This window comes from Podarcis tiliguerta, assembly GCF_965153285.1.
Source record: "Podarcis tiliguerta genome assembly, chromosome: Z".
Classification (NCBI taxonomy): Eukaryota; Metazoa; Chordata; class Lepidosauria; order Squamata; family Lacertidae; genus Podarcis; species Podarcis tiliguerta.
Window position 1 is genome coordinate 46,089,714 of NC_139553.1, and position 27,774 is coordinate 46,117,487.

Here is a 27,774-nt window from a genome sequence, read left to right on the forward strand (position 1 = left end):
CCTGTTTTATCCCCCAGGTCACCTGCAAATGGCTCCAAGGATATTGCTCTCCTTTGAGTAGTTTTGTCATCCTTCAGAAGGTGGCTAAGCTGCACTTCAAATAAGAACCTCAAAAGCATTTTGCATTTGAACAAAGTCAGCCACTGGAAAAGTTAGTGCCATATGATAAACTAGACTAGAGGAAGCTTTTTCAGTCTGGGGTCCCCCATTCTCACATGGAATCTTCCATTCATGTGTACTATGTTTCCGCTATCCTCAGCTTTCCTTTCTCAGCATTTAACAGCTAGGCATCTCCGATAATCATTTGCTCTACTGCAGAGGCAGTAAACTTTTAAGTCAAAAGTTTGATTCCCCTGAGAGAAACTGGTGGGGAAGAGTCTACTGACAATGGGGGGAGCCAAAGCTGAAATCGGAAGAGTCTCCATCTGCATGCTCTCCCCTGCTTCCATTCATTCACACATCCCTATGGCCCCTTGCATACTCATTCTCCCCATCCACACATAGTCATTTCAGTCACCATTCATCTTATCTCTACCCTCCCCATCCCCACCTGCATGACAATTGGTCTTAGAAAAAAAAATGTCATAAATGGGACCTTTTTTTTAAGTCGTCATGCAGGTAGCACAATTTTTAGGCTCTGCAGCATGTGGAGATGGGAGCATTACTCCACCCCTCCTTACATCTACCCCATCAGCATAGCAATTAGGCTTAGAGGGGGGAGAGGTTAATAACCACACAGGGGTGCAGAAGAGGAGATGGGGAGTGGGCAGATCCAAAAGGCTCTGTGGATTGGCTAGGAACATCTTGGCCCTGGTTTAAGCAAGCTGGGAGGAGAAAAGAAGTGAGGGGTCTTGGCTTAAGATGCTTCCTCACTAACCACAAACTTCAACCAAGGACAAACTCTGGCAACAGCTTGTGATCAGTTTGCACGGTCCTGGTAAGCCACAGCAACTGAAAGGAATGTACATTTGCCTGAATTCACAAGCGTTTGCTTCTTGCTAATAGCCAAAGGACCACAGCACAATGGCAGAGCACCTGCTTTGCACGCAGAAGGTCCCAGGTCCAACCCCTGGCTGATCTGGAGCCCTTGAAACCACTGCCAGCCAGTGTAGGCAACCATGAGTTAGATGGAGCAATGGTTTAACTCAGCGCAAGGCAGTTTGCTATGTAAAGAGTGAAAACTTACGTGTGAAAGTGTCATCGTCTTCCTTGCCACTGCTGTCACTCTCCTCGTTATCTGACAGGGTCAAGTCTTCATAATGCAGGCTGGCCTGAGGCTGCTGCACTGAGCCTTCTTCCTTTTCACCCAGGTCTCTGTTTTCATCTTCCACTTTCTGTCATGATGGAACAACCAATGGTAGAAAGGAGGTTGCAGAGAATTTCCTGGCATATGAAGGTAGCTAGCTGCTCTCTAAAAATGGCCCTGGCAAACTGCAGTGGTTTCATAAATAAACCCGAGTGCCTGCATCACCAGCCGCACTAGTACTTACTTCTGCAGTATTTTGCAGCAAGCAGATGATTTGCAACCACCTTGCACACAAGGTTGCTCTACTCATCTATACTCACAACAACCTTGCATAGTGAGTGAGGCAGAGCCAATGATTTGCCCAAAGTCAGTGGAAATCTGAGCCTCCAGCAGTGAATAAAATAATGAAACATCACATGGCGTTAAAAGCTGTGGAGCAGAACACTTCTGTTATGGGAAAGACGGTTTGAGCACATAATGCCAATCCTGGCCCACAGCACCGGCTGCCAATTAATTTCCAGACCCAATTCAAAGTGCTGATTTTGACCGATAGAGCCTTGAACAGCTCAGCACTGCAATACCTCAAGGACCGCTTGCCTCCCCCCATGTCAACGGACCCTGACCCTGCAATCATCATTGGAGGCCCTTCTTCATGTGCCCACTTCATGGGAAGTCCGGAGAGTGGCAACATGAGACTGGTCCTTTTCTGCAGTGACATCCCATTTGTGGAATGCTCTCCCCAGAGAAGCTCACCTGGCACCTTCATTATACACCTTTAGGCACCAGGAGAAAACATTCCTCTCTAACAGGCTTTCGGCTAATGAAACAATCTTTGGCCTTTTAAACTGTGTGCTGAGCAGTTATTGCTTTTGTTTGCTACAATTGCATTTTTTTGTTTTTATATTGTAAACCACCCTGTAATCCTCAGGATGGCATAAAAATTGTAGTAGTAATTGTAATAGAGAGCGACAACTAGCCTGTAATTTCTGTGCTGCTTTAATGCTGTGTATACCTGTCATTTTTGTTACTAATTTGTTTTTGTTTTTTTAAGTGCAAGTCACCTTTGAAGCCTTGAATGTAAAGCAACCTAGAAATATTTTCGCTGATTCAGTAACAATAACTATTCCTGGAAGCCTGTTGAATTTTTGAAGATTTTGTGAAAATTGGATGTGAAATTATTGTGTGATTTGTTTTTGTTGTAAATTAATAAAAAATATTTATAAAAAAAAGAAGAAGATGGGGCTCTTCAATGTAAAGTTCTTGTGCCTGCAATATGAAAGAAATGCTGGTGGCCAAGGCAAAGCTGCCTTACACCAGGTCAGACAACTGCCCAACTAGCCCAAGTACTGTGCTCTCTCACAGGCAGTATTGGCTACTCTGACTCTGTGTGAAGATGGGGCTCTTCAGAGAAGGAAGCTGTTACACTATGCTGGGTTGGATAAATTGACTGGGAAGATCAGATACTTAAGAGACCAAAAGTTCACTGGGGAAAATTTGTGGAATATCTGGGGAGTATAAGTGAGGGTCAAATAATGCTAGAGGGATTTAAAAAAGCACTGTGAAACGCAAGAAGTATTGTTAAAAGGGAATAGAAAAAGAAAGGTTTAAATAATGACAATACAAGCTTAATAAATGCGGAAATTAATAATGACTATGAATGATTTATGGAAAAGCTGAAGGAAGTCCAGAAAAGAAAGATTTTGTGAAAATTGGATGTGAAATTATTGTGTGATTTGTTTTTGTTGTAAATTAATAAAAATTAATTATTAAAAAAAGAAGAAGATGGGGCTCTTCAAGCTGGTGGTCAGCAGCTCAGTCTCTAGCGCACACACACCCATTTAAAAAGGAACAGGTACCAGGTGATAGGAAAACCTCCTCCTTGTCTAAGCCACTGGAGAGAATCAGAGTAGGCAATGCTGCCTGCTAAAGTAGCCAGGAAGGGCCTAGCTGGCCAATGGGCTCTTTCCCAGCCAGATGGTCTCCCAGTGCTACTAGGTCCAGCATGGAGATGTGGCTCAGAAATCTAATAAAGCAGAACAACATAGGCAGGGTTGAGTCAGAAAGAAGCACATACATTATCCCTGCTGCAGCCACCACCCCAAACTGCAGCCACAGGCCTTGATGCCAGAAGAGGGTCCCTGAAAAGAGAGCTTTGGCAAGCAGCCTCACCTGGGGCATGCAGGGCTGAGAGATGGTTGGGTCAAAGCTCTCCAGGTCTGCCTCCTCTAAGGCTGCTTTGGTAACAGCAGAGATATCCTTCTCAAGCTGGGTCAAGTGCTCATCATACTGAAGAAGCAGAAAGACAGAGAAAGTAAGTGTTTGCTGAAGAATTAAAAACGGTCCTTGGCAGCATTGGCTTGCTGGGCCACCTACCTCTCCTAGTGCCTTGTAACAGATGTCCACCATCTCCTGAGCTGTTTTTGTGTTCTGGCTGTCAGGACCTGAATTGGAAATACAAACAAACCACATCTCCTTAATGCTGCTCCTTAAGACCTGAGCACACAAGAAAGCCACAGGAATAAGCAACCCACTTCCAAGTGGTCTTCTTCAGGGCCAAGGGCCATGCTTCCTTGTGATATACACCCAGAGCTTTCCAAAGCTTTGCCAAGTTCACTGGTGGCAACCGAATGTGGTATTCTTCAAAGGCTCTCTTCCCTGCAGAACTCCTTAAGGTTTCCTTAAGCTCTGACCATGTAAGACTCCTGAACCTCCCCTCCCCCAAGCACGTTTTAAGAGGCCCTGAGATTTAATCAAAACCAATACTCTAGTCCATGAGCTGGTAAACTTTCAAGGCCTGTCTGCCAATTCCCGCTCCCCAGGGGCCATATGCCTGCAGTGGAAGTGAGCATTGCACACTCTCAACTTGCACACCAGACATTCAGCCCCTCCTCAGCTAATCAGCACAAACCAGCTAGCTTGAGGAGAGGAATCCCTCCTTTCCATTCAATCAAACGATCTATCTAATACTGTGGGAGAGAGTGGGTTGCATGTCCACCAGGGAGCTGGACTCAGTGGAGAGAATTAAAAGCTCTCTGGCTTTCTCAGCGCTGCGACTGCCCCTTTGCTACCAAAATTGGTGGGATCTTGGGGGACAGAAAAAATTGCTGGATGGGGAGGACACATTAGAAGCCCCAGGTTGGGGATTAACCAGCCCTCCTGTATTCTGTTCATGCCTGCTTACAAAGCAGTATTGGACCCCAAGAGCTGAAGAAGCTTAAGAGAAAAGTCCCCAGAAGAAGCAATTTTCATCAAGGGAACTAGCTACATTTTGGAAAAGCATGCATTAATGTCTTAATGAGTAGATGTGGAGTCACATTCAGGTCTTGCCCTTATTGCTGGCATCTGTCTGTCTCAAGAGACAATGGAGTGTGCCTCCGGGGATAAAGACAAACTGCTTCATTAGCAGCATCAAAGTGACCTCCCTGGAGAGCAAGCCTGGGCAGTGTGTCTGGAGGTCCTGGACTGCCCAGCTGGCAAGACCCCTCTCTCAGCCTCACTGATGTGGTCCAAAGGAAAGCAGAGCAAGAGGCTTGGCACCAGCTGGGCTGCAGGAGTTGCCAGAAGGAGGCCTACAAGATGCCATCTAACTGCCATCCAGATTTGTGTAGGGTTTACTCCTTAGCCTTTTCTTCTCGCAAAGGTGCCCCACAAAGCCCTGATAACTCTCTGTAAATGTGAGTCAAAGGGCTGCAGACATGGCAAGGAGCCAAGAGGGTCTCTTACCATTGTATTTAATGCTGTTGGCAAGGATCAGTTTCACGTCATCCACAAAGACTTCTCGGTTCTGGTATTTATGTCTGGAGATATTCTAGAATGAATGAATAGGAGACAAGATGGGAATGTGAAGCCTTAAGGAGGCAATATGAATTCTGGCATACAAAAAGTCTGAAGTGGATCCTTTGCGAGGAGCCTTTCTTCCTTACACTTCACTAATATTTTGGAGTGTCCTGGTGATTCCTTTCACATATAGAACTGCTTCTCCCCATCACAACCTCCCTGATTGCTCAACATGACCCAAGCCAGAGTTACAAAATACAGCACATGTCTTTGAGTTATTTATTTTCCCCATGACTTTTTGGCCTCCAAGTCAGCAGCTGGTGGCTGAGATTAGGAAAGCAGAATTTCTTCACCCTCAGCCCACATTTCCATATTCCAGTTTTATTCCTGGTATTTTATCTTGGATTTAAAATGCTGCCATCAACCTTGGGCCTTTTCTGCCAAGGCTTCTTTTATTTCATTTAACTAAATTTATACATTGCCTGATTGTAAGAAAACCTTGAAGCAGTTTACAAAAGACAGTTCTGAGAAGCTGCAACATAAACCAACAACAGCTGCACCCTTCAAAGTTCGCACCTTGCTGATAGTCCTCAGGTCCATTGGGCTGACAATGACTTTGTAATATTTTGGCACGCGTCTCCTGTTTACAGGACGGAAAAAGAGCCTGGCCTGCAAGCAAAAAGAGGGTAAAAAGAGAATGAGCAAGCAAGTCTTGCATGGTGAATTGCATGCTGGATCCAGTATCTGCATAAGACACTGAAAAGCTTTTGCACAACATCAAGCTGAATCTAGAGGGAACATCCCTTTATCTGCCAACAAATCCCAAGTCCTCTGGAGGTGCCTGGATTCTACTATAGCATTTTTGTCAAACCCAAAGTAAGGAACTCCAGAGCCAGATAATTTTGGAGCTGTGCAGCATCAGCATTTGTTAAATGCAGTGCTGCTCAAATACAGCTCAGGAACCATATGCAGTGGTACCTCGGGTTACAGACGCTTCAGGTTACAGACTCCGCTAACCCGGAAGTAGTACCTCGGGTTAAGAACTTTGCTTCAGGATGAGAACAGAAATCGCGCAGCGGCAGCGGGAGGCCCCATTAGCTACAGTGGTACCTCAGGTTAAGAACGGTTTCAGGTTAAGAACGGACCTCCAGAACTAATTAAGTTCTTAACCCGAGGTACCACTGTAGTCCCACCATCCTGCTTGCACAGCAGCCAAGTGGAGGCCAGTGGAAAGCCCAAAAGGAAGACATGAGTGTAACAGAAACTATCCCCACTTGTGATTCCCAGCAACTGGTATTTAGAAGTGGAGGTAGAACATAGTCATTGTGGCTAGAAGTCACTGATAGCTTTATCCTCCAAGCACAAGGCTACTGTGACAGTCCCCTTTTCCACAAGCTCTTTTCCATCACCACCAAATGCTAAGGGAAGACATACATGAGGAACAGCCTTTATCTTCTGGGATACAATCCTGTCCAGAATATAGGAGAAGGTCGCTTGATTAACATCATCCAGAAGGCGATTAATTGCCTTTTCCAAACGAGCCAGTTTATCTTCCTTCTGAAAGGACACCAAGGTACAGAAACACACTCAGCTTCAGAGCAACTCCTTTATAGCAACCCACATTTTGCTGAACACTGCTCAATGGCAGAGCACCTCCTTTGCATGCAGAAGGTCCTGGGTTCAATCCTTGGCATTTCCAGGTAGAGCTGTGAATGCTTCCTACCCGATTCCCTGGAGAGCTAAATGAGTTAAGATGGAACAATGGCCTGACTCAGTATGGGGTGGTTTTCTATGTGCCTACCGTGTTTTTATTGCTTATGTAATTTCAAAAATATATTTCAACATCTTCTGTTCCTATCCAATTACCAGTAGTTCAGGTTTTAAAACAGAAGGCATTCGCACATGTCCCATCTTTATTCATAAGGAAAGTCAGCTACAACTCAAAATCTCCAGCAATTTGGGCTGGTTTTCTCACATGCAACATGACCCATAAAAGAAGCTTATTGTTCACATTCTCTCAGTTACCTGGAACTGTCTTTTTTCATTTTCACTAATACCACTATTATTAAAAAGCACTACATTCCAATTTTAAATTTTTTTATAGTTAAAATAAGCTGTAGACAAACAAGATCATGTTTTACCATTAAATAAATTGGTGTCCTTTTTGGAGAAATATTTTTTGTCAACAACCAAAAATTTTGTTGTTTGTGTTCATATTTTGTGTGCGATTCTGATTCTGTCCTTCCAGCAATAAGTTTTGTTTAATTAGATAATGACCATGGAATCTTTCTCACCCACAGCTAATACAACATTCACAATCTGTTTGGAAATCTATGCTGCACTTTCAAATTCAGTAACTTTCAGTTAAAATCCAGAAACCAAAATTAGTATTGGATAGTAAAGTCACCATTCGAACTCTACCACTAAAAACTATTAAATCAAGAGAGCAGGTTCTATGCTCAGCTTCTAATGCAAGCATCCAACAAACCACTCTGGCTGCCTTTAGACCTTTCAAGAGAGATCTCCCTTCAGTCCAGAATCACCAAACTGTTTATGCAAATAGCTCAGCCCTATAAGTACCCTAAGCAACACTCGTACCTCCAAGCCACAAGCAACCCCTCCCTCCACAATCTGACTTGCCTCTTTCAATTTTTGATCACCGAAGTCCAGCACTGACTGAGCAATCTGAGTCAACTTGTGCTCTGGCCCTGCAAACACACAGCAGAAACCTTTATTGTGGGATGGTGTTGTTGTGTGTCTTGACAAAAGGCAAGTTACACATTTAAGCTTACATGTGGTTAAGCTGGTCCTGTTCCCCAGTGGTATGGAGAGCTAACCTGGAGACTCATCAGAAGTCTCAGAGAGCACACACTTGATTTTACATCCAACTGGTGTCCTCCAGATGTTTTAGACCGAAATTCCCATCAGCCCAAGTCAACAAAGTCACACTGAAGTTGCAGTCCAAAACATCTGATGGGCATCAGATTGGCAAAGGCTGCTCCACGGTGTGACGGCAATAGAGAAGCAGCCAGCAAAGCAATGCTTTTATTTTGCTCCATTCCCACTGTCCCCAAGCTGCTGGGAGATCATGGCCCCAGAGGAAAGGAGCAGGTATCACAACGCTTCCTTGGTAGTCCAGAAGGACTAGTTCTAGCTGAAATCACTCAAGATAGATGAGGTTTTTTCTTAGCAGGTCCAGTTGAGAAATCAGACAAGGGAAAGAGAAGCAGTCACACTGAGAGCAAAGGAACCAGGAAATCACAAAGGGGAGCATGCAGGCAACTTACAAATATATAAGGCCATCCGTCAGAGAAATAATTGGACACCTAGTGAAGACAGGACCATCACCAGAGGGTTTAAAGAAGAAAGCAGGTCACAGTGTAAAGTAGGTGAGCATCAGAAGGAAATTCCCCAGCACAAGGCAGCCTTACAGAGCTATGCAGAGATGGCGAAACTTACTGGAAGAATAAAAGATCAAGATGAGAGACCTTTTTTTTAACAGAATGGGGGTAGATTGTTGAATATATGAAGACAAATTGTAAACACTTAAAAACTTCAGCAGGATTGATGTAAACACGAGCAGTAAAAAATAACTTATAGAGAGGGAAAAGATAAAATTTATAAATTGGTTGGAATTGGTTATGCAGTAAGTCTGTGACATGAAATAAGGAACAGTAGAGAGGAGGGGAGGGAAGTTGAAGAAAACGTTGATTTTTGTTTATATTTAACCTTTTTTGTTAGAAACATTGTAAAATGAAAAATTGGAAAAATAAAATATTGGAGGTTTTGTTTTTTTTTAAAGATCAATACTTAAAAGCCGCCCTTTGCCTAGCCCATTCCTCCTCTTCCCTGAACATCCTCAGAAAGAGCACCAAGCCACTGCCCCAGTTGCCATAACCTGTTTTTTGAGGCTGGGACACTTTGCACAAGGAGGGAAGAAAGAGCAGAAGAGAAACAGTTCAGAAAGAAAGAAAGAAAATTAACTCTCACCATTGAACGTGGCACTGTTCTTCACAATCAGCTCCAGGTGCTCCCGGAATTCTTTGCTCGATTTGTAAGATTGCTTACGGACATTCTGGCGCAGGGTGTACAGGTCCATTGGTTGGCTGATGATCTTGCGATAATTTCTGACACCCCTCCTGCTAACAGGCTTGTGGAAGTAAGATGTCTGGCAGAGGTAAACCGGGAAAGAATGTGAGCATTCCTTTTATTTCTTAATATACCACCCTCCCTTAAGTTACCAGGGACGGATACAACAACATGAAAAAAACATTTTTTTAAGACAAACAAACAAACCCAGATAAACCCATTGCTTTGTTCACCTGCCAAAGAGAGAGGGCAGATTATGAAACCCGTCTCCCTCAAAAGGGCCACTGGAGCCATTCTAAGGAAGGGGAGTCCACAACCTCTCGAGGGAGTCTGTTCCACTGTCAAGTAGCTCTTGACTGTCAGAAAGTCTTCTGGTATGTTTAGTCAGAATCTCCTTTCCTGCAACTTGAAGCCATTGGTTCAAGCCTTGCCTTCCAGAGCAAGAGAAAACAAGCTTGCACCCTCCTCCATGTGACAGCCCTTCAGATATCTCCTCTCAGTCTCCTCTTTTCCAGGCTAAACATGCCCAACTCCTGTTAGTATTTCATTCAGCCGATGCTGCAAAATGTGACTGGTGTAAATCACACGCCTGTCTGAGAAGACTGTGGAAACGGAAGACAGCCTGACCTCTCTTCCGTTGTATGTACTTTGTAATGTACTTTCACAATTAATATTTTAATGTTTCAATATTTTAATGTTGTATTTTAATTTTGTTTTTAAGTTGTAATCATTCAACTTGTTTTTATTATTGCTTGTAAGCCGCTCTGAGCCCAGCTTTGGCTGGGGAGGGCGGGGTATAAATAAAAATTATTATTATTATTATTATTATTATTTTGGTTGTTCTCTTGGAGCTGAAGAGAATGGTCGCCATTCTATTGTAGTCTGTATATAGAATGTAAATAACACTCTTCTCGTTGTGTTATGCCAGAAGATTAGTGTGCATATATCAAACTGACATATGTCACTGAGCGCCCTGGAGAGGAAGGGAGAGGCCTTTTCCAGTGCACATTGGAGGATGCTCGGAGTTCTGGGGGTTTGCAGGTGACCCCAGGGTGTTTTCCAACAGCTCCTTCAACTGTTACTCGTCATTTCTTAACAGTCATTTCACTATTTCAAGATTGCAGGAGCAGCTGCACTGGACTGGGCCAAAGGTAGGTCCCATCTTTTTAGGCAACTGTGATGTGCTTGCTGCTAGAAGGCAGGATATAAAGCATTATGTTTCCCCCTATGCTCAGCCAGGAAGGCAACTGGCGTCCAGAGGTAGACTTAACCACCTCTTCTTTAATTATTATTATTGCATTTATACACCATCTTTTTGCCAAGGCATCCAAGGCGGTCCAGGGTTTAAAATATGAACGCAGTTAACAGCAACAAATGGCACAAAATATTATCAGGCCAATTTCCGGGGCTGATGGCACTAGCTCCCTGACCTGGGCTTCTCCTCTTCTGGCCTGATTTGCAGCCACTGATTGACCTCTCTCCCTTTTCCTCCATGAGAATTTTTCTGATCCCCTTTGAAAGCTGCTGACACCAATAATACATTTTGATGTATGATTCTGATACACATTACTTTTCATACACCCCACTAAACAGAATGTGAGCTGTCGAAGACTGAACCCACAACTCATGGAGTAGAGTTTGGCAGGAGGTGGAGAGGCAACATCCTCAAAATAGCAGAAAGATTGCCCTCAAATGCTGATATGAGACAAGAATTTCTCAAGGAACTAGCTCTCCTGATATATGGATAGGATAATGCCCCCTTGTCTTTGCAAATGGCATAGAGCCAGAAGAGGCAAAATCAAACCTCACAGGTGAAAAGGTCTTACATTTGGAAGTTCTTGCATTTCGTTGATAATGCCTTCCAGGATATGAGACAGTATCTCTATGGGGGCTGTGCTCCCCTGGTGGCTGGACTTCTGAGGCTGATGAAAGAGAGAGAAGTGGGACGTTAAAGGCACTTCCAAAGTTTACGTATGATGGACTTTTGGGAATCTTGACAAAAGGCACCTCAAAGCATCTAATTGGTCTCTACTTTTGGGGGGAGGAGTTGCCCTTTGGCCGTTCCTGGTCTACAGTGAACCAGCCCTGGCTGAGGCTTAGAATAAGCACTTGCTGTTGCCACCATTTCCAAGATGGATAGTGGGCAAGGACAAGGGGTGGGGTGGGAGCAATGAAAGCAACACAAGGACTCACGTTTAAGTAGCTACTAGTAGCCGTGGTTCCAGAGCCCTGATCCTTCTTTTGCAGAAGCTGTTCTTTTGTGAACTTCAGGACTAAAGACTTCTTGCGAACTTCATTCGCGCTGCAAGGAGAGAGAGGGAGGAGAAACACGCTGCAGTTTCCACCACCTCTCCCTCCAGTGGGCCGAGCTGCTCCTCTGGGAGGGACTGATTAAACCATAAAGAGCACAATATGAAGCCCATTTACTCTTTTATTGGGTCTAGTCTGGAGTAACTGGAGCTGTAAGTTGAAGAACTTTAACCCCATCAGCCCACACAGCAGCCTGCTGCTTCATTTAGATTCAGTGGTACTACCTGTCCTAGACTGTACACCAGACAGTTGCTGCTCCTGTGGATAATAGTAAATGGTATTTAGCAACTTGTTATGAACTGTTGTGTTCTTATTTTTTAAGGCTTGTGTGATTTTACGGTGTTATGGGTTTATTTGATCTTCCTGTAAAATTCATTGTGGCTTGTGCAATGGCTGGTATTATAAACCAATTACCCCAATGACTTGAAACCGTCTTGGTTGCAGGACCTCTTTTTGGGAACAGCCTCACCAAGCACATCAAAGAGGCATCTTTGCTGATGTAAGCACTTTAGGTAAAAATGTTTCTTTTTGGCAAGGATTTTGGCTGATGGGGCCATGCAATTGTGTCGTTCTTTTCTCCTTGACATCTGGTGGCAAGGCATTCCACAGGGTGGGCACCACTGTCAAGAATGGTTCCCTTCTTGTAGTGAGGGAACCAGCAGAAGACCCTCAAAGCTGGACCTCAGTGTCAGAGCTGACGATGGGGATAGAGACGCCCCTTCAGGTATACAGGGTCGAGGCCTGTATACCTTTAGGGCTTTAAAGGTCAGCACCAACCAGTGGCGTAGCGTGGGGGGTGCAGGGGGGGCCGGCCGCACCAGCCGCAACATCTGGGGGTTAGGGTTGGGGGCGCAAATCCACGGGTTAGGGGGCGCAAATTACTTGCCTTGCCCCGGGTGCTGACAGCCCATGCTACGCCACTGGAACCAACACTTTGAATTGTGCTCAGAAATGTGCTGGGAGCCAGTATAGATTGTTTAGGACTGGTGTTACATGGTCCCAGCAGCCACTCCCAGTCACCAATCTACTGCTGCATTCTGATTAGTTGTGGTTTCTGAGTCACCTTCAAAGGTAGTTCTGCACAGACCTATGCCAGTCTGTGAGAAAGACTGGAGTATTGGGCACTTACTACCAGATATGTGTGGGAGTCATCCAGAAGACAATCAGTTAATACAGGGGCTGGATTTTCTCTCCGTTTTGGAATATGTGGCCCTGTCTGGCCCGGGCAATGACAAGGTGTTCACCCACTGCCGCATGTGGATGACTCCCACACGTCCACAGGAAGGGATTTCAACTCTTCCACCTTGTTCTGGACTTCTTAATTTAGAGGAAAGTGAGCAAGAGATCACATGATGTAAGTTTATAGCATTATGCATGGAATGGGGAAAGTGTTTGTGGAAAGTTTCTCTCTCTCTCATAACACTAGAACTTGTGGACGTCCAATGACATTTGAATGTTTGGAGATCCAAGACGGATTAAAAATAATACTTCTTCACGAAACACATGGTTAAACTGTGGAACTCACTCCCACAGGAGGATGGCCACCATCTTGGATGGCTTTAAAAGTGGACAAATGCAGGAAAGGCAATGCTGTCAATGGCAGCAACGTTTCTGAATACCAGTTGCTGGACACCACCGGAGGAAGAGTGCTTTTGTGCTCAGGTCCTTATTGAAGGTTTCCCACAGTCATCTGGGTGCCCACTGTGAGAACAGGATTCTGGACTAGACTGTGGTGGGCGTCATCCAGTAGGCTCTTATGATGTCCATAGCCCAGGCAGGACCCCTGCACCTCTATCTGTGAGATGGTGCCAAACACGGCGCTTACCTCTTAACGAGTTGCTTCCCTAAGACAATCTTGGTTCCCTCCACTTTGATCAGCTCACTGTCATTGGTGGGGATGATGGTCTTCTCCAGCTCCTCCTCCTGCTCCACCGTCATGGCGACAGGCTTGGAGGGCAGTTTGGCTGGGCAGATTTTGTTGTTCTTCATGTGCCCACCGGTACCACAAGCACTACACGTAATCTGCAAGCAAAAGCAAAGGAATAAATGGTTGCAGGCTACTTCAGAAGCACAAAAGCAGAGTTATCGAGGGATAGGCAGTGCTCCCATCAACTGTAACACCAGCACCAGCTGAAGGCAGCAACAAAGCCAAGGTGGGGTGGGGTGGGAGCTTGTGAAAAAGTGCTGGACTTGTTCCCAAGCGCTCCCCTGCTGTGTGTACCTTTAAGCAGAAAGGCTGTTTGCACATTTTGAAAATAAAGTCTCAACCCATGCACATACCCACCCAGTGTGCGCCAATGAATCCAATTTCTTTTCTTTAATGGAATTACAAACTTGGTGGATCAGGGAAATGCTGTGGACATAGTGTATCTTGATTTCAGTAAGGCTTTTGACAAAGCCCCCCCAAGATACAGTGATATCTCGGGTTACAGACGCTTCAGGTTACAGACTCCGCTAACCCAGAACTTTACTTGAGGATGAGAACAGAAATTGTGCAGTGGTGGCACGGTGGCAGTGGGAGGCCCCATTAGCTAAAGTGGTACCTCAGGTTAAGAATAGTTTCAGGTTAAGAATGGACCTCCAGAAGTTCTTAACCCGAGGTACCACTGTGTTCTCGCAAGGAAGCTGGTAAAATGTGGGCTGAATGAGATATCTGAAATTTTAAAAGTTAAGGTTTCCTCTCCATGCCAAAAATTAGTCAGTGGTAATTGGAGCTGAAGCATAGGTTAAATTTTCTTCTTTGTACATCATCTAACTTTCGATTCATGCATCTGACAAAGGGGGCTTGAGTCCAGCCAAGCTTATTCCTTAGTGAATTGTGTCAGCCTTTAAGGTGCCGTGGGACTCTTCAAGTATTTCCACTGCATGGCTACCCCTCTGGGTTTTGTTTTGCTTTTTCTATCTGGATTTTGCTGCAGTGCAATCTGGATTCATCAAAATCTGTTTCAAAAAAGAAAGCTCCATTAGCTGGGCTGCATGACTCCTTCCACTAGACTTGGGGGAAGAGCAAGCAAAGCCCTCTGCTTTGGTTTCTGAGGTGCTGCGCAGCACACTGGCATATGTCTGTTCACGGATACAAGACCATTACTTCTTTATTTATAATAACACGGCAAGAAAAGGAGTCAGAAGCAGCTGAAGCTTTCATCAAGAAAGCCTGCTTACCTTCTCCAACCTGAGCTGCTTCTTGGGAGGAGCCTTCTGCTGCTCCTTCTCTTTCTTTCGTTTAAGCCGCATCAACTTCAACTGGATCTGGCGCTTTTCACACCGCAGCTTCTGACGCTGCTTTTCTGAGATGGCAAACCTCCGGCTGGAAACACAAAGGTCTTCAGTTAAGGCAGTGGTGAGGAACACAATGTTGCAGGACTCCAACTCCCATCAACCCAGACCACTGACTATGCTGTCCAGCACTGATGGGAGCTGTAGTCCAACAACACTCAGAGGACCATATATTTTTCCCATCCCTGGCCTATTGGTATGGCCAGCCAGTAAATATTCAGGCACTGAGATAAACATAAACCACACCGGGAGTCAAGTGGCTCTCTAGATGTTCTAAACTACATCCCTCATCATCCCTGACCACTGGCTACACTGACTGGAGCTGATGGGAGCTGAAGTCCAACAACATCTGGAGGGCCACAGGTTCCTCATCCCTGCACTACGGCATTGGCTGCTTCCTGATTTGATTTACTCTGCCTGACTCCATATGCTGGCTGCGTGTTTTATTTCCTGCTGCATACTGCTCATATGTTTGTTAGCCGGCTTGCTTTAAATTTCATATAGAAAGAGGCAGAAAGGCAGGGTGTAATTTAAAAAACACACACAATAAAAATATAAACATACTGTGCATTTGCAGCCTTCTGCGCCTCTCCTTTCACAAGGAGATTCCCACTCTACCCAAATGAATAATAATAATTTGTATACTGTTGCCTAGGGTTGCCTAGGCTGCGGATGTGTTCCCGAAGCGCCGGGCGCTCTGCTTTCAGCCCGCCCGGCGCTCCAGGAAGCAGGCTGTTATCCGCAGCATAGACAGCCCTGCGGGACCTCCCACAGGGCTGCCTAGGCTGCGGATGCGTTCCCGAGGCGCCAGACGGTCTGCTTTCAGCGCACCCAGCGTTCTGGGAAGCAGGCTGCTATCCGCAGCCTAGACAGCCCTGCGGGACCTCCCACAAGGCTGCCTAGGCTGCAGATGCGTTCCCGAAGTGCCGGGCGCTCTGCTTTCAGCGCGCCCGGCGCTCCGGGAAGCAGGCTGCTATCCGCAGCCTAGACAGCCCTGCAGGAACTCCCGCAGGGCTGCCTAGGCTGCGGATGTCTTCCTGAAGCCTGGAGAGCGAGAGGGGTCCGTGCGCACCGACCCCTCTCGCTCTCCAAGCTTCAGCGAAAGCCTGCATTCGCCCTATAGGACGCACCCAGATTTCCCCTTCATTTTTGGAGGGGGAAAAGTGCGTCCTATAGGGCAAAAAATACAGTACATTTTACACATGCATCATTTCGTGACACAGCAGTTCAGTTTTACTAGCAAACCGGAGGTTAAACTAACCCCTTTCCAGCCCCGGGAGGAGTGTGGAGAGTGTTCGCGCAACACACCTACACGCTACAGCCGACCCCTAACGTGTCATGACAGACAGTTTGGAAAGCTCTGCCTTACATGAACTCATCATCCTTGGTTTCCCTTATCTTCATGTAGGCGTCAATGACCAATGGATTGCGGACCGTCTCGCATCTATTGTACTCCTTCCCGTCCTCATCGCGGAAAGTGCGGAAGATTTTCAAGCAGCGGGGGGCGGACGTGGTGGCAGGACCAGGGCTGGTTGCAGAAGCAATGCCACTGCTATCGCTTGCCTTTTCTGGGTTGCCAGGGGTGGAGGCTGCAGGGGAAAGCATGGCTGTGTTGTCAAAGGCAGTGAACTCCCTGGGCAAGAAACAAAATGCCTAGTCTCCAAGATCCTATGGCAAGCTGCAAAGGCAGGCCTTCAGGAGCCTTGGGAGAGGGCAGACACAAAGGAACAGTCATCCACCATTGTACCATGCAGAATTTTAGGCAATGTGCATTGCAGGCAGCCTCTTCACCAGCTTCTCATGCGCATTTCTGTTCTACTCTCCAGCTTCTCTTTCTCTGTAATTCCCAAGGCCTAAATGGCCAAGGACCATCACAAGGCCAGTCACCATCTGAATAAGCCCTGCTGATTATCTGATGCTTATCTTTGTTTCATTTCTCTGCAAAACAAGGCTCTTCTCCTAGTAGTGCTTGCAATTTGGAACGTTGTTCCTCCTGAAATCACACAGGCACACCTACAACCTTGATATTTTGCTGCAGGTGAATACCCATGTTCTGGGAAAGGATTTGAACAGCATTAATGTGGTTCAAGGGGGACGCGGGTGGCGCTGTGGGTTAAAGCCTCAGTGCCTAGGGCTTGCCGATCGAAAGGTCGGCGGTTTGAATCCCCGCGGCGGGGTGCGCTCCCGTTGTTCGGTCCCAGCGCCTGCCAACCTAGCAGTTCGAAAGCACTCTTGGGTGCAAGTAGATAAATAGGGACCGCTTACTAGCGGGAAGGTAAACGGCGTTTCTGTGTGCGGCTCTGGCTCGCCAGAGCAGCGATGTCACGCTGGCCACGTGACCCGGAAGTGTCTTCGGACAGCGCTGGCCCCCGGCCTCTTGAGTGAGATGGGCACACAACCCTAGAGTCTGTCAAGACTGGCCCGTACGGGCAGGGTACCTTTACCTTTAATGTGGTTCATTGTTGATCATTTTTTCTTTATTTTATTATTGTTTTACTATGGTGTATTTTTTAATGAGTTGGCAACTTATAAACATTCTTAATTAAAATGAACACATTTTGTGAAATGTTTCATCCTTCTCCTGACCTGCCTGCTAGTTATGCCACTTGTCAATGGCTACTGTTATTATTAATTGTTCTTTCTCTCTCTCTTTCTCTCTTTCCCTCTTTCTTTTTCTCTCTCTGTCACTTTACCACCACAAGGGTCTCCAGGCAACTTGCAGAAAATACAAGTTGAAAAATTAGGTGCACTAAACACAATAAAATTATGATTCTACACAGATGCCCAACAATTAAATCATCACGTCCTTCCCCAAGTACCTCAGTTATACAAAAACCATCATGCACTAAAAGAGAAAGTTAATAATAAAATGCCTGGGAAATAGAGAGAAGGACATACTCTTCAGGCACCAGGCCCATTGCAGACCACCTCTGTGCAGCAAGGGGGAGAAATAAAAAAAAGCCATGAAAAACGGGGAGGGAAGTCAACAAGAGAAAAAATTATTATGTATTGGAATATATATGTGAAATTTTTGAAAATTTAATATAATATATGTTATAAGAAAAAAAACCTGCTCCTTTTCCCTAACAGGGTACCCAAGAGCCCATATAGAGAAATTAAATTAAAACCACAGTCCTGCTTAAAGATAAATAATAAATTATGTTTATGTCTATATCTGTATACACACACACACACCAGGACTACAGCTCCTATCATCCCACACCATGGTCCATGCTGGCTAAGCCTGATGGAAGCTGAAGTCCAACACCACCAGGAGTGCGACGGGTGTCCCCCCCCCCCTTGCATTAGGACCATAACTGGGTGCTCTGTCTGGGGACCTCCCTGCCCCTGCCAGGCACTCACACAGCTCTTTTCCATCATTCTGGTTCTTCACACTCCTCTCCTTGTCGTTGATGCTTTTCTTCTCCATCAGCATCTTCTGTAGCTCCTTCCGTTCCTCCTCCTCCGTGTCCCTCAACAGCTGACGACGGGTCTTGTTGTCCTGTACCATTCTCTCAACCTCCTTCCCCATCTCCTTAACATCACTGTCCTCATCAGAGCTACTGTCAGTGTCTGTAGATAAGATGTCAGTTGACGCCAGAACTCTGCAGCAGAAAACCACCACAAGGGTCAATCTCTGAGGTCTGCACCATGGAAGCATTTGGGCCACAAACAGGAGGATGGAAACACAAATGCCACCGAGCCCTAGTGACTCTGCTACATCCAATTCCTACACACACACACACACACACACACACACACACACACAGAGCGAGCGCTGCCTTATGTAGAGTTGGACCACTGCGTCCATCTAGCTTAGTACGGACTACACCAACTACCCGTAGCATTGGCAGAAGAACTCACTTGTTCTGCAAGTCAAAGATGCGTTGGCAGTTCTCCTTGTACCTCTCCTTCTGCTCTGCTGCAGAGAAGCGAGAACCACGGGCAAATTTGTTTGTCGATTCTTCATCAAAGCGAGCCTGCTTTGTGGATATCGCACGCACGACATCAACAATCTCCCAGCGGGAAAGCTTGTTGATCTGCAGAACGAGAGATTGGGTGGCTGCAGGAGGCTGCCGAGGGAGGCCCAGGGCATGAAGGCATGCTCCTGCAACAGCCCCTACCCCGTGCTTACCTCCTCTTCAGGAATTCCAAACTGTCGCAGCATCTGCTTGCCACTTTTGACTGACAGGCGCCGGAGATCTGCATCCGACCCAGTCACTGTCTTCTTCTGGAGCGGCTTGTCATCCTGCTTGGAGGAGGAAGAGCAGGTTTCTTCCTTCTGGTATCCTGCCCATTTGTCTCCCTCCCCACACTTCCTAGGCCTGGGCCTCGGGGAGAAACTCTTCAGCTCCAGTAGCCTCCCTAACCGTATGCAAGCCCCTCAGAGGTAATCAGGGGGTCTAGCAGGAAACTGCTGTTCTGCCCCTTTCCTTGCCAATGAGTAAGAATGAAGGAGCAGCAGGAGGAGGAGGAGGAGCAGGAGCAGGAGGAGCAGCAGGAGCAGGAGGAGGAGGCAGCCCCCTAAGAGGCTGGCCTACAACAATGGCTGGCCTGGCCCATTTCCCTAACTTTCCTAACCTGGGCCATCCACTTACTTTCCGCTGAGATGACTTGAGTGGGATCTTCACATAGGAGAATCCTTCTCCACATCCTGTAGGGTCTGCCACTCCAGTCACGTCCAAGAGACATTTCCCGTTCATTGCTGCAATAAAGGCCCGCGTAGTGTTCCAGGGGGCACAGCGTATCTAAGGGGTGGATGGGAGAAAGCCGTCACACACTGGGTCTGTTTGGCAGGTGAAGGAAGAGGTTATCCGGAAGGAGCATCTCCACCCCCGTTGTTTAGCCCGGACACTGAGGTCCAGCTCCAAGGGCCTTCTGGCCATTCCCCTACCGTGAGAAGTAAAGTTTCAGGAAACCAGGCAGAGGGCCTTCTCGGTAGTGGCGCCCACCCTGTGGAACAGCCTCCTGACAGATGTCAAACAGATAAACAACTACACAACTTTCCGAAGACATCTTAAGGCAGCCATGTATCAGGAAGTTTTTAATGTTTGATGTTTTGCTGTGCTTTTATTATGCTGGAGGCCACCCAGAGTGGCTGGTGAAACCCACTCAGGGTACAAACAATACATTCTTACAATTGTTATTATTATTATTATTATTATTATTACTACCCCATCTAAGGTTATGGTTGAGAATATCTGGCACTTCCCTGCTGAGCCACTGTGCAGTGCTGGTTCTACCTCATCATCTATCTTCAGATTGTTCTCTTCTTCCTTGTCTCCTCCTTGCTGCTCTCCCTCCTCTTCTTTTTCTTCTTGGGCAATGAAGGATTTCATCCCATAACCTGCATCCTGAGGAAAGAGTTGGGAAGCAATTTTCTGAGTCACCTGGGACATGCCCATGCAAACAGGGGCACACAGAGGGGCCTTGGGCCACCCTGTTAGCACAGGACCTGTGATAACAGAAAGCAAGCTTTGTATTCAAGAGACTACATACTCAAGGAAACAATCTCCCCATCACAGGCTACTGCCTTCCCGTTGTCCCTGTTCCCACTGGATGGCAAGTCTGCCCAAGGTTTTTAGCAGCCAAAGAATCCCAAAGACCTGCCTTCTCTTGAGTGGATGCCTCAGCTGGGGCAAGGGAGTCATCTTAGAGCAATAGGTAAGGTAAGACATCTGACAAGAGTCACCTGAAATGGTGTGTTACACTCAGATCCTGATACAAAGGTTACCTTATTTTTGTGTAACCAAAAGCATCGCTTTGAAGCAAAACTTTACAGAACAATTAATTTCTACTTTGCGCCCAGGAGAGTGAAGCAACTTCTCATAAACCATGTTTTCCCCAACTTTAGAAGTATTAAAAATTATATTACATTGAGTACAGGCAACTCCCTATTTGCATGCGATCTACATGTGTGCAGCCACACGCAAGCCAGTCTTCCCACTTCTGCCGGGAACCCGGAAGTGGGGTCCGCCCAGGAGAGTCCTAGTGGCTTGCGAGGAGACCCTCCCCAGAGTCTGAAGGGGACATCCTTTTCTGCTCTGGGGAGAGTCTCCTCGTGAGCCAGAGGGGCAGTGGGGCTGTGTTGATACTGCTCAGATGATGTTCTAAAACTTGGGTCCCCAGCCGTGGTTGGACTACATCTCCCATCATTCCTGACCACTGGTCCCACTAGAAAGGGATAATGTGCATCATAGTCAAACAAGAGCTGGAGACCCAAGTTTGAGAAACACTGCTCTAAGCAGTGTCTAGAAATGTCCAACAGGACCTTACAAGACTGCTCTTCAAAGTGCTATTCCACAGCTATGATGAAAGTCAAGTGCTAGCCATGTAAAAAACTGCCAGCCTAACCAGGAGATGGATGAGGCTCCAGTCTCCTCAATCATAGCAAACGCATACTGCCTTTCTGCTTCCTTGAAGTGCACACACTGGATCTGGCTAGAATACAGTCAGCCTGGCCACTTCTCTCTTACATAGAAAGCTGCCAGTCATACACTAGCTCACTGGTATCTACACTGCTTGGCAGCGGCTCTCCAGGAGATGCTGGAAATTGAACCTGGGATATTCTGTATGCAAAGCAGATGCTTCTTCCACTGAACTAAGGCCTCTCCACAAAATTAATGTTAACTTTGAATGCCTAGGCCAGAACAACAGCTCTGCCTAACCAGAAAACTCACTGTCAGCATATTTTTAACATTCTAAGCATTCCAATGAAAGCCCCATATCCTATGAGGAACTGTTTTTGAGGCTCCTGGTGAACTGGAGGAGTTGGGGGGGGGGCAGACATTCCTATTCCATCACCAAAAAGGGCAATTTCACAAAGGAAGGGACCATTTCTACCTGATGTTTAAGAGAATCTTATTATGGTACTATCCTTTTAGATTTGTCAGCAGCCTTTGACATGGTCGATCATGATCTTCTGGACCACCGCCTTGCAGACGTGGGGATACAGGGCATAGCCCGTAACTGGGTTGTGCTCTTTTATCTCTGGTCGGGGACAGAGGGTGGCACTAGGGAGGGAAATGTCATCGCGCCACTCCTTGGTGTGTGGAGTGCCGCAGGGCGCAATTCTCTCCCCGGTGCTTTTTAACATCTTTATGCGCCCCCTTGCCCAGATTATCCGGAGCTTTGGGCTGGGCTGTCACCAATATGCTGATGACACTCAGCTCTATCTGCTGATGGATGGCCACACCGACTCGGCCCCGAACACACTGACCAAATGTTTGGAAGCTGTAGCTGGATGGTTTCGTGGGAGCGATTGAAACTAAATCCTTCGAAGACAGAGGTCCTATGGCTAGGTCGGGATGGCATGGGGATGAGGGACCAACTCCCTTCTCTTGCGGGCGCCCAATTAGTGCCATTGCCTTCCGTTAAGAGTTTGGGTGTAATCCTTGACGCCTCCCTTTCCAAGGAGGCGCAAGTTACAGCAACAGCCAAGGCAACATTTTTCCACCTTCGCCGCATCAAGCAGTTGGTCCCTTACCTTTCCCGCCCCGACCTGGCCACAGTGATCCATACAACGGTCATCTCCAGGCTTGACTACTGTAATTCGCTCTACGCAGGGCTGCCCTTGAAGCTATCCCAGAAACTCCAGCGGGTACAGAATGCTGCAGCGAGGCTCCTCACGGGGTCTCTGCCATGGGAGCATATTCACCCAGTGCTTTTCAAGCTGCACTGGCTCCCAGTGGAGTACAGGGTCAGATTTAAGGTGCTGCTTTTGACCTTTAAAGCCCTTCGTGGCCTAGGACCCTCGTACCTACGGGACCGCCTCTCCTGGTATGCCCCACGGAGAGCCTCAAGGTCCATAAATAACAACACCCTAGTGGTCCCAGGCCCTAAGGAAGTTAGATTGGCTTCAACCAGAGCCAGGGCCTTTTCAACTCTGGCTCCGGCCTGGTGGAACGCTCTGTCTCATGAGACCAGGGCCCTGCAGGATCCGATTTCTTTCCGCAGGGCCTGTAAGACAGAGTTGTTCCGCCTGGCCTTTGGCTTGGAGCCAATTTGATTCCCTCCCTCCCTCTCTTTCTTTTTTCTTTTCCTTCTCCTCCTACAATGAGGCTACATTTTAATATTTTAATGTTCCATTATTTTAATGTTGTATTTTACTTTTGTTTTTAAGTTGTAATTATTCATCTTGTTTTTATTATTGCTTGTAAGCCGCTCTGAGCCCGGCCTTGGCTGGGGAGGGCGGGGTATAAATAAAAAATTATTATTATTATTACTGAAAGGGCAAATGCAGCTAGAAACACTGCTGGATGCACAACGCAAGACACAGGCTCATCTATTTCTTTGATTGATAGCAAAAGATTTATATTTATGATGTATTTATTTATTAAATTTATATACAGTGGTACCTCTACTTACGAACGTGATCCGTTCCGGGGTGCCGTTCGGACCCCAAAAAGTCCGTAAGTAGAGTGTTGCTACTGCGCGGGCGTGAAGCGCGATAAGAGTACTTCTGCACATGCATGAAGTGCCCAGATCGCTTCTGCGCATGTGCGAAGCGCATAGATCGCTTCTGCGCGTGCGGCAAACCCAGAACTAAACCCTTCCGAGTTTGCCTGAAAACCTGAAAAGCCACAACGTGAAGCAAACGTAACACGAGGTATGACTGTATATTTATTTGCATTTAAACTTACTGTGTTCATATCACACTTTCTCCTCCCTCCCAAAAAAGGAGCTCAAGGTCCTCCCTTTCCTCATTTAATTCTCCCAACAACCCTGTTAGGTAGATGGGCCAGCCAAAATATTTCAGCCTCAAAGTTACCCAGTGAGCTTCATGGCTGAGTGGGGACTTGAACCCTGGCCTCCCAGGTCCTGGCCTAACATTCTAGCCACAGTGGCTGGCCATGTTTTGCAATCTACACTCTGCCTTTATAATTCTCCCGCTGGTGGAGATTGGCAGAAGCAAGATGTCCTTGCAGTTCTCAAGTATCTTGCAGAGTGTGAAGGCAACCAACAAGGACTGGGGATATTCACAAAAGACACGGGCTCACCTTCAAATGCTGTTCGGCAGAGATCATGCTGTAATAGCCGCAGCACTGCTCTGGAGACACCATTGCTCTTATCTCCTCTTCGGTGGGCAGTCTGAAACCTGGCTTTAGTTTCCACCAGTTTGAGTACATCTCTGAAAGAAGCAGAGGTCCCTGCTGAGTCATACCGGGAATGAAACCTGATCTGCATTGGTAAGAACTCTGCTCTTTTAGTGTGGCAGGTCCTATACTTTGGAACTCCCTGTTTCTTGACGCCAGGCACTGCACTGCTAAAACCGTTTTTGTTTAGATAAGCCTACGCAGGTGCTTAGAATGTTGATGTGAGTTTTAATCTGTCTCTGGCCTACTGTCCCTTCCCTTTATAGTCTGAGCAACAGAAGAAGCAGGTAGACAACATGCCAGAACCCACAGCCAAGGTGGAAACCCAAATATATACATATCGGGGACAAATAAAATATCAATAAATGCAGATTCAGTACCCCAAAACACATTCTACACAGACTTTTGCAATCACAGGGTTGTGAAATATGTTTCTCTATCAAGGTTTGAGATTCTTCACTGCATTTTATATTTTATCTGATCTTAACATTTTTTCAGATCTGTCTCCTAATACTTAAAATGGGGGGGGGGGGGTTACAGTTTTCAACAGCTTCCAAAAGCTTTTCTCCCTTGCTGATCAGCCATTTTTTAAAATGTTGCTTTGACCATAGAAACAGATACACAGAGCACCCCACTCATGCTTGTAAAGCCAGTAAGGGGATATCGGAGAAGAATGTGTGGAGGTGTGCGGAAGCGCTGTGCTATAGACAATTAGGCATGGATACAGGGAGGCAAGCCTTGGGAATAAAAGAAGAAGAGTTCCTGTGATGAAAAAGGCATTTCCACGTCCTAAGGGTCCCAACCAGTCAGTCTGTGAGGCCAGAAGCCCTCCTAGGGCTCTGAGGATCCTAGGAACCTGAAGGAGGAGGTGACAAACTGGTAGCGGCTCCCCAAGGTCTCAGCCGCAACAGAGACATTCCTGTTACTTGTTGCCTGGTCCTTTTAAGCAGAGATAGCAAAGGCGAAACGTGGGAGCTTCTGAAGCAGTGGCCCTCCCCAGGAAAACAAGGCTATGCTCAGTGACCACCTCAGCAAAGTGGGGCTTCCCAGGAAGGCTAGTGCCTGGTATTGCAAGGGAGCACAAGCTTACGTGTGCGCTCATAGACTGCACAGGGCTTCAGCTGCTTCCGGACTCTGGTGTCTGAGACCAAAGGAAATGCGTTCCTGATATCCTCCATGCGGATCCTCCGGGGTTCGTCTCTGTTACTGAACAGGCGGTATATGAAGGCCTAACGAGAAAGCCAAAGGAACAGCTTGAGATGCCAGTGGGCTACGATTGTGTGGCAAGAAGGGAACCTGTGCATAGCCAAGCCCAATGACCTCTTAATGGGGGCCGTTCAGTCCTCTAAGGAGGGATCTAAATGATTCAGGCCTCAAATATCTGAAAGACCACCTCCTTCCCACAGAAGGCCTCTTGGTTGTTCCACTGCCTTCAGAAGCTGGGGGGGGGGCGCGTTTCCAGGATAGGGCCTTCTCTGTGTTAGCCCCTAAGTTGTCCACAGAGGGGCATCTGGCACAGTTTGGTGAACGCTCGATTCACCTCTCTTTGACACTTGTATATTTTTAGGACTCACCTTATTTCTGAAATTTTGTTTCAAACTGTTTTTAACATTGGGTTTTGATTGCTGTAACCTGCCCTGGGACCCTGGGGTAAAGGGCACGTAAGAAATTGTAATCATCAGCAAGCCTTGGGAGGAGCTTACAAAACTTTCCGGGAGACATTTGGGGTTTCAGGCAGCCCCCTGGGACAGCAACAAAGCTAATGGAGATTCAGAGCCTGGAAAAAAGCACCAATGGGGCTCACATGAAAACGGGAGCCGTTATGAGAGCCCTTTTGTCTCTCATCCTCAGGCAACAGCGGAGGTGGCTCAATCTGCGTCTGCCATCCCCCTCGTTGCACATAGCTGAGTCTGTGCCTTCAGTACGGATCCACTTGGCAAGAAATGGGGGCACTTGAGTATCATGAAGACTTGAAGTCTGAGCTATGCAATATCACCAAACCCAACAATGAGAAGCTGGTGGTGATCATTGGGCAGCAAGAGCCCCAGTGAACAAATGCCTAAGATCTGTGTGTCACATGCATATAAGGTTGCCTTGTCCAGAGTGCTTTTTCTGTCCTATTTTATTTGCCTGTGATTCTGGGAAGGGGAAATGAACAATAAGGCTGCATACTTGATAGGCAGCACTGCCCTAGCCCAAACCTAGGGAAGAACTGCTCAGTACACCAGATGACACATCCGCCTCATGTGAATCCACATCCGAGATATTGCGTGCACTGCATCCAATATACTGAACAAAGATTTTTTCCTCTTGACAGAAGCCAGCACGGAGATTTCCTGATGCTGGGATACGTCAGAGCTGCCATGGCAAGCTTGGTATTACTGTGTTGCACACAGCACTGGTTGAAAAAGTGAAACATACTAATAGATTCTTAAGGCAAGTAGCTAATCCTGACGCATTTGACTCTACTTGGTTTCCATTTGTTTCTTTTGTAAACATAAGCATGCAGAGCATTTGGCCTTCTAGAGGGTAGGGGTTATTTTGGAAGGACACTCGTGTTTCTGTGATAATGAAAATTTGTCAGTGCCTTCAGCTAAGCTTCTTGAAGGAGGAAAACAACCTTGCAGTGTGAATTGGGGAGGGGAGGAGTGTCTTAGTTGTGCATGGCCTTGTTTCATTTCGCAACGGTAAGTTTTATTGTATGCTATTATGGAAAATACTAAAGATCATTTTTTTAAAAAATTAATCAATAGTCTCAAGCAAGTGAGCCAAACTGCAAAAGAGGGCAATTACTTTGAAGTTACTAGTGAACGTGAACCAATCCATTTTTGAGCTCAAATATGAACACAAAACTTTTTAACAGTCAGCCCTCTTGCACAGGCCGCTATGTCACAGCTGCAACAACACTCCATTTTCCCTGAGCTTACTGCAGAGCCAATAACTTGCATAACCCACAGAAGACAAACCTGGAGAAAGTCTCGAATGTGAGTCCTGGCACGTTTGGAGTTGGGTTGAGGAACTTCAAAGAGAGGACATTGCTGTCCAACCACAAAGATATCCTGCACATCCCGGATGTGGTAACCATTCTGATCTCGGATAACTAAGAAGTCTGTTTCCGGCATCTTGTGACGATAAATCGGAGCCCGGAAGAGATTGTTTTCAAATGCCTGTCAAAAGGAAAGGGGCTACCTTGGTCAACTGCAACAGGAGTCAGGGAAAGAAAAAGAATCCAACATGACCCTACAGACCAGCTTTAGTCCTTGAGAGATACAGTCAAACCTCGTTTTGCGGATGGGATCTGTTCTGGAGGATCTGCACATCGAAATGCCGCATCTGCACATGGGGCGATTTAGCACTTCTGCGCGAGTGGCGACCCTGGAAGTAACCCATTCCGGTACTTCCAGGTTTGCCGCAGACATTCGCCAAAGCGGACGCAAGCAGAGGCGGAGGCAGGATGAGGTTTTACTGTACTGGGATTCTCCATCAAACCCAAGAGACAGTTGATGCACAGCAAGATCAAAGGCGTACAAGCAGTGCAAGCTCACCACCCACACACCAAGTCACCTTCCATTTTCCAAAGGTGACCAAAGTGCAAAACATTAGAAACAGCAAAAGTACTGGCTGCTTGCCTGCACACAGTTCACTGTGGCACTCTCTGAAGTCATGGGCCAGAGGGAGTACTGGATTGCTGTCCATGGGTGGGACTGCCATGAACAAGTTGTTTGCCCCCCACCTCCCCAGGTATCTGGCCTCTGCTGGTACCTTGGGGAGAAGCACTCACACCCAGAGTACAGACTCCCTAGCCATGGAAGAATTCTCCACCGCAACTCTAATGACCAAGTCCAAGCTTTTATTGTAAGTGTCTGAGAGTATTGGCAGAAAGCATTCCTGCCTTCTTTTAGACATCTTCAGAAGCCATACAGGTGATTCACATCTTATGCTTATTTTACTTACGAGGTTGTGGTACGGGGAGCGAAATGA

At 46.7% G+C, this 27,774-nt stretch overlaps 1 protein-coding gene across 6 annotated transcripts in view; it reads right to left on the minus strand.

Annotated features, from left to right (window-relative positions):
• TAF1 (TATA-box binding protein associated factor 1) overlaps window positions 1–27,774 on the minus strand; it is a 54,496-nt gene that overhangs the window by 3,436 nt on the left and 23,286 nt on the right. For 3 of the 6 annotated variants that reach the window (XM_083422388.1, XM_083422386.1, XM_083422384.1), the window contains 21 exons: window positions 26,760–26,960; window positions 24,884–25,022; window positions 23,698–23,828; window positions 19,942–20,052; window positions 19,297–19,446; window positions 18,834–18,947; window positions 18,563–18,738; window positions 18,062–18,303; window positions 16,068–16,287; window positions 14,585–14,729; window positions 13,248–13,444; window positions 11,306–11,414; window positions 10,939–11,034; window positions 9,014–9,191; window positions 7,664–7,731; window positions 6,458–6,580; window positions 5,600–5,692; window positions 4,970–5,054; window positions 3,620–3,687; window positions 3,416–3,532; window positions 1,187–1,334 (listed from right to left, as the gene is read on the minus strand). In XM_083422388.1, the coding sequence (XP_083278514.1) occupies window positions 1,187–1,334; window positions 3,416–3,532; window positions 3,620–3,687; window positions 4,970–5,054; window positions 5,600–5,692; window positions 6,458–6,580; window positions 7,664–7,731; window positions 9,014–9,191; window positions 10,939–11,034; window positions 11,306–11,414; window positions 13,248–13,444; window positions 14,585–14,729; window positions 16,068–16,287; window positions 18,062–18,303; window positions 18,563–18,738; window positions 18,834–18,947; window positions 19,297–19,446; window positions 19,942–20,052; window positions 23,698–23,828; window positions 24,884–25,022; window positions 26,760–26,960 (2,911 nt within the window). Of the gene's footprint in view, window positions 1–1,186; window positions 1,335–3,415; window positions 3,533–3,619; window positions 3,688–4,969; window positions 5,055–5,599; window positions 5,693–6,457; window positions 6,581–7,663; window positions 7,732–9,013; window positions 9,192–10,938; window positions 11,035–11,305; window positions 11,415–13,247; window positions 13,445–14,584; window positions 14,730–16,067; window positions 16,288–18,061; window positions 18,304–18,562; window positions 18,739–18,833; window positions 18,951–19,296; window positions 19,447–19,941; window positions 20,053–23,697; window positions 23,829–24,883; window positions 25,023–26,759; window positions 26,961–27,774 lie in introns of all 6 variants that reach the window. The other 3 variants (XM_083422389.1, XM_083422387.1, XM_083422385.1) reach the window with 1 other exon arrangement.